Genomic DNA, 6,407 nt, shown 5'->3' on the forward strand with positions numbered 1-6,407 from the left:
TCCTGGATGCCAAGCCTTTCAGCAATATCACTCTCTGCGGCATCGGGCTCATTACCGGTTCGGGAATTAAATTCACCCCCAAGCATGATAAACATATCACCATATTTTTGTATAACATCTAACAAGGATTCAAATAATAAACTTATTCCACATTTTGTTGGTTTACCCCTGTACCAAGTTGACCCATCAGGATTGACATAAACACAAGCTACCAATACATCTTTTTCTAGCTTAAATACCGATTTATCCAAAATAACATATATCACATTCTGTCCAATAATGTGCTCTTTGACATAATTGACTAGAGACTTTCTAATAAGTACTACAATCCCCCCCGATAATCTCCCAAAAGATGACAATCTCTCTGCAGACAAAACATATGGCTGGTAATCACCGAGTTGATCAAAATCACAGTCCTTGGCCCATGTTTCTGTGAGTCCAATAAAGTCAAACTGTGTGATATATGAAACAAATTCATCGTCTAGAAGTTTATTAGTAATACCGGAAATGTTCCAGAACAAGAAATCTGAAATTGATTTAGTAACACAGCGATAATCCGGGCCTCGGCCACACCTCTATTTATCATTAGTATCTGTGTCCTGCCTATCTGAATGCTGTTGGTAATCCTTAACTACAAGGGCACCATTCTTGTAGTAGCCTTGCTTGTTGTTACGTCTCAAATCCTGGAGTACTTTCCTCTGGTGTGTGGTGAGATCACTGCCTATACCATATCCACTCTCCTTCAATTTATCGCGCAGGCCTATTGCTCCCACTTTGCAGTCCATAGAATTGAATCGAACTATAATAGGTCTCGGGCGATTAGACTTTGCATAGCCAATCCTATGGGCGTTCACAATGTCGGTTGCTGAAAATGGAGTACCATCATTATGGGTGTTCAGTGTTTCGCAAATAACTTCCTTTATGTTCATTTTATTTTCATCAGGTTTCTCAGCGACACCATACAGCAGTATATTCTGCTTCCGGCTGTACTGTTCTAGTTTATCCACAGTATTCTCAAGGTTGTCAATCTTATCGGTAACATAACTATATGCTGACCTGTCTAAAGTAGAACTATGCTCCTCAACACAAGCGACACGTTCAGATACTGCATCTATGTCCAGCCGTAGTATTTCCTGTTGGCTTTTCATATCTGCTATTTGTAATTTGAGTTCATCCACGGACTGATTCAATTTACGTGTGTCAGACTTTATATCACGGATATCCCTAGAAAGTTCACACTTCATTGCCCGAAGCTCTTGTAAAATCTCATCTTTACATGTTTGGAAGTCGACCTTTGGGGGCCCCGGGTTTAATTCCACATCCCCTGAGAGAAGCAAATAAAAATATAATAAAAAGGAGCCCAGTGACTCTCTTCATTTTCAGATACTGCAGTGATCTAGACTTGCCAAACATTATAGACTTGCATGGGCTGTATTTGATATATATTTGTATCAGGGTCTGTAAGACAGACTATCTGGCTGACCTACATGGAACCTTTCGTTCCACTGACAAGGCCTCCAATAGCATAACCAGTATATGTAAGGATCATCACGTTAATTGTTTCATCAAAGAAGTTGTTATAAGAGATAATACAAGTCACCAACCAACCAACTATAGCCTGAAGACTTGTCCCTTCCTCTGTTGTACTGGATTCCAAAGCTCCATAACAATCAGTACAAAGAAAGAGATGCTGGGTTCGGCAAATGTAGCACCGGATTTCTGTGTAAAAAGATTAACCATAATCCTTTATACAATCAAGGAATGATTTGCTTCATATTCACAGAAAGCATTGAAACAAGTCAAATTAATACCACGTGGATTCACAGAAACTCAAAGGATCTGCTTGACCATTTCCAATTTCAGAAAAGAACCCGTTTCCATTCTGTCAAAACAAATTCATTTTTCAACTTTGTACACCACTATCCAACTTGACAAACTTATGGAAACACTTCATTCCTTGATCCATGAGGCTTTTGTTACAAAATGCGCAACCTGAACTTGACTGAGAAAATTATATGTGAAATGTTGGACTTCTTCGTTGATAATTTTTTTTTGAAAATTGGGGGAACACGTTTAGACAAGAAGTGGGCACCCCAACGAGCACCAGTTGCGATCCCCTTCTTGTTGATCTCTTTCTTTATGTACTTGAATCCGAATTTGGCCAAGACGTTTAATCTAGACTTCATATCGTTCAATAACAAGCAACATCACGGCGGGGGACACCAGAAATGGGCTTTAAACATTGTACCCGTGTCAAGAATCGAACCCGGGTTTTCGTCGACGTGACGAGCGAACACTTTAACCACCAGACTACCCGACCGCCCCCATAAAGAATCAGAGTGACAAACTCTTTCAACAAGACTATATGACAAACTTGTCAGACAAATCCCTATTGTGCATTCATGTTAAAATAACTGGAATCATGTGTGAATTCAAAACGTCAATGCCAGAAAAAATTCAGCATTATCTTTCCACCCCGATTCCATTGGTCGCAAAAGGCAAGCTGTTTCACTGTTTCACTATTATCAGTTGTGTCGTTGGCACTGATATTGGTCTTTATGATCTTTAAGCTATTTCATTTGTTTAATATGCTGTTTATTGTACGAGTATTTGCATCAAAATGCATTTTCATTTTCGATACTCTTTGTATTCTTTATGCGTATTATCAACAGTATCGTTGGTGATGATATTGATCTTTAAGTTGCCACTAAGAGTAGTTTTGCATGTATTGTCACTACCGCTATCTAAATGCCCTCAAACAACTTTATTTATTAGTGAAACATGACTAGTTTATGCCAACAAAGAACAAAATCACTGAAGATCTAACACTTTTGAAAATACTTCATCTAACTCTATAGGAAACGTCACATCTGTTATGCTGTTTTAACATAGAAATGGCATTATTATGCATATAATGCCACTTCCTTTCATCATGAAACAAACCGACAATGCACTCCGTGTTTAATCATGGCATTATGTCTGTATTAAAAACACCACTCGACAAAGCTGTTTCACTAAATTGGAAGAAGTTGTGAGGTGAAAACCAAACGAGGTATGTATACGTTAATATCTACTACCCTAGTCACATGCTTCAGTGTGCACCCCAATTGCGTGGATCGGTAAACATGTCAATCACTGGATTGTTTGTTGCCTACTCGATTATTTCCAGCCTGCCTTCATACAGCTGTAATGTTGCTGAGTCGGGTGTCAAACAAACAAACAAAACACACAAACACCAGTCTCTCCAGTAGAGAGACATCATTGAGCACGCAAACTAGTCACTCTCCTACCATTCAGCACTCAAACCATTCAGCGACCAAAACAATCAGCGCTCAACACCAATCAGTGATCTAACCAATGAGCATTCAAAACAATGAGTGAGTATACCATTGCGCACTCCAACAAATGAGTTCTCAAATGAATGAGCTCTCAAACCAATGAGTGAGTGAGTGAGTATGGTTTTACGCCGCTTTTAGCAATATTCCAGCAATATCACGGCGGGGGACACCAGAAATGGGCTTCACACATTGTACCGCCCCTTATCTCTTTGTGACCTGACAAAATTGATTTATTCATGACTTTCGAGATACCATATGTTCTACAAATACAACTTTGGTATGTCAGTTACATAAAACGCAACCTTACATAACTTCATATACCTACACTACTTCATGATATGTTTTCCTTCTAACACATGAGTACTTGAGTTTTTTAATGAATGAGTGGGTGAGTTAAACGTTTAAGTCACATCGGCAATATTTCAGCCATATCGTGACTATCAATAGTTTAACATAATACATATATTGAAACTTGTTTGATAGGCATTACTTAGAAGTTGGCGGATGACAAGATAGACACAATTTTATGGATAACAACTTATCCCACTCATGTATGCCCTTGTTGTTACTGTTAATCCTCTACTGTTAATCCTCTACTGTTAATCCTCCACTTGTTATATATATTCTGCACTATGTCCCTCATTCAGGATCTATACCGAAACGTCGCTTTTTACAGTATTAAAGAAGTTGTTATCCATAAAATTGTGTCTATCCTATATTGAAACTATTTTTATTGTCGGTGTTTTTGGCCGGAAATAGCAACAATATTTCACAATTCAAATCATCTGCCGGATTGTGGTAAATCAAACACTGTATATGATATGACTCGAGCCATGACTCGCCTCCTTATGGACCGACGATTTGATATTCTGGAGTGTTGCAAGATGTATTTCTCAAACAAGGGCTCAAAGTGTTAAGTGTCTAGTATCTCATCTCGACTCAAAATTTCAGCCGTCATTTGTCAGCTTTTCATATTTGCATAAGCAGTGACTTGCTAGAAATTATTTCGTCTCGTCACGATATGGCTGAAATATTGCCGATGTGACGTTAAATATTAACTCACTCACTAATTATTTCGTAATTCTGTATCAAAGTTTGTTAACTTCAGTAAAATGTTCACCTTCCTCGTCGTCCTCCTCCTCATCAATGCCATGGCTGTTATGACGCAGCCAGCTGATGGTGCCAGAGGTCCTCCTTATACCGACGATGTAAAACTTATGGAACGGTCGATCGAGTCAAAGGTAATGTCGTCATCATCGTACATAAAGTTGCATTTCTAGAAGTAGTAATGGTAATGAAGACAGTTGACGTACGGATTTATACCCCCCATCCCCCCAACCCCATCCTTCCAACCCCATCCTTCCACGAGTATCAAGTGGTCAGAAAACAATTCAGTATATATTGACCATGACGTGATTTCCATATATGGAGTACATATACCAAACGGTCATTAATTATTAATTACTTAGTCACCCATGTGTACGTAATTACTACTTCTACAGTTGATCCGGATATTCTTTTATTCAGATAAGTTGTTATGTGGGGCTGTACCGTAGGTATTAACAGTTTTTTACTCAATATGCCATCATGATGATGTTACAAAAGGAAAAAAATTGTGTCTTTATAGATTCCTCCGTTTCAGCTGATGTCAGGCCACCTATTTCAGGGAGGGTGGGGAGTGCCAGGAGTGCCAGGAGCGCCAGGAAGGCTCAATTAATCCAATCTGGAACAGACGTCCGGTCACATCGCTGACTCTTGATGTTCAACAGAGAATAAACACAACATAGAAATCGTCTGGACTTTTGTTTTGTTTCTTTTTTTAAATCAAATATTGTCCCGCGATACGACGTTGGACGAATGTGGAGCAGACAAACCAGTGATTGATATGTTGAGCAACGTTTCATATCTGCTCTGACTTTTGCAGGTTTTGTGTGGGCGGCAGACTGCAGCAGTCGTAACCAGTAACCATGACAACACATGACCGCGTTTCACGGTTGACTTATTTGTTAGAAATTGCTGAAATTTTACGATGTGCGTCTCAAGTCTGACAAGCAAATCATAGTACTTCCGGTTGGGAAACAATTCATCGAGGGCGAAAACCTGATCCTGATATAACTTGTATGTTACACTATGAACATGGATCATGGCTGTTCAGTATATTCAAACCACATGCTTCTCGTGAGGCGACTATGCTTGTTGTAAAAAGTTACTTAAAGGCATTTCGACTTCTGTAGAGATAAGTACCTCAAATGCTAATATGAATGAAACATAAGAGATCTAAATCAGTTCCAACAATACAGCTGAAGATATTGAAGACCAAAGAGTAGTTTGATGTATTTACTCAAGATTTTAGCAAATTAAGCAAATGAGATGGATTGCCTTATGCGCGGAATAGAATCGGGTTCGATAGGTTAGGCTGAATATTTTCCGACGCTGACATCTGATTCCATTCATTTTCACGTGGACATTTGACTCATTGGTTTGCGCGCTTAATGGTTTGAGTGCTCATTGGTTTCTCTGTCTCTCTCCTTATATGTTAGCTTTTAGATTGATTGTGTGTTACGTCCCGTATGAAGGCAAGTTGTAAATAATCGAGTCTGACACAAACAGTTCAGTGATCAATATGGGTACTGTGCCAAGCCAGCGGGTTGCCCAGCAAGCAAGTGCCCGTGTATCACAAGCTTACTGATGTTGTCCTTGTCCTTGCTTCTGTAAGCGTCTGGGCAAGCAGCCAATTGTTCCACCATGGACACTGTGTCGTAAGTGGGACGACAGACACTGGGATATGGCCCGTGCTGGTCTTTCACGCCATGATGTTCCTGTAGAACATAGACTTGTGTTGCAATGGTGCTTCCGTAAGCATCTGGGCGCTCCTGAAGAGCAACCTCCCCGTGGTGAGTGTTGGGTAACGCTAATCGCTCTTTCCCCGTGTGGACCCGGGGTAGAATGTGTCCTCAGCACCCCATTGCTTGTCGTATGAGGCGACTAAATTGGGCGGCCTGTTTGCCGTGGGTTGCGTCCCTGTGTCGGGAGAAGAAGGGAGTCTGGTGGTTGACGGTACTGGAGCCA

The 6,407-nt window shown here is 40.2% G+C and overlaps 1 protein-coding gene and 1 long non-coding RNA gene across 3 annotated transcripts; one reads left to right on the top strand and one right to left on the bottom strand.

Moving 5' to 3' along the window:
- Window positions 1–575: 575 nt before the first annotated feature.
- On the bottom strand, window positions 576–2,186 carry LOC124118871 (protein unc-13 homolog C-like). Its single transcript, XM_046481164.2, has 2 exons — window positions 2,099–2,186; window positions 576–1,324 (listed from the first exon to the last, which is right to left on the bottom strand). The coding sequence occupies exons 1-2, from the start codon at window positions 2,184–2,186 to the stop codon at window positions 576–578; spliced, it is 837 nt and encodes a 278-aa protein (XP_046337120.2).
- An 838-nt stretch (window positions 2,187–3,024) lies between these two features.
- On the top strand, window positions 3,025–5,126 carry LOC124118866. Of its 2 annotated transcripts, none has more exons than XR_007220634.1 (3): window positions 3,025–3,052; window positions 4,447–4,579; window positions 4,966–5,126. It is a non-coding gene; the product is annotated as an uncharacterized LOC124118866 (long non-coding RNA). The 2 variants fall into 2 exon arrangements; XR_006858544.2 differs by having other exon boundaries at window positions 4,981–5,126.
- Window positions 5,127–6,407: the final 1,281 nt, after the last annotated feature.

The sequence above is a fragment of the Haliotis rufescens genome, unplaced genomic scaffold, assembly GCF_023055435.1.
Source record: "Haliotis rufescens isolate VD_foot unplaced genomic scaffold, xgHalRufe1.0.p SCAF_14, whole genome shotgun sequence".
Taxonomy (NCBI): domain Eukaryota; kingdom Metazoa; phylum Mollusca; class Gastropoda; order Lepetellida; family Haliotidae; genus Haliotis; species Haliotis rufescens.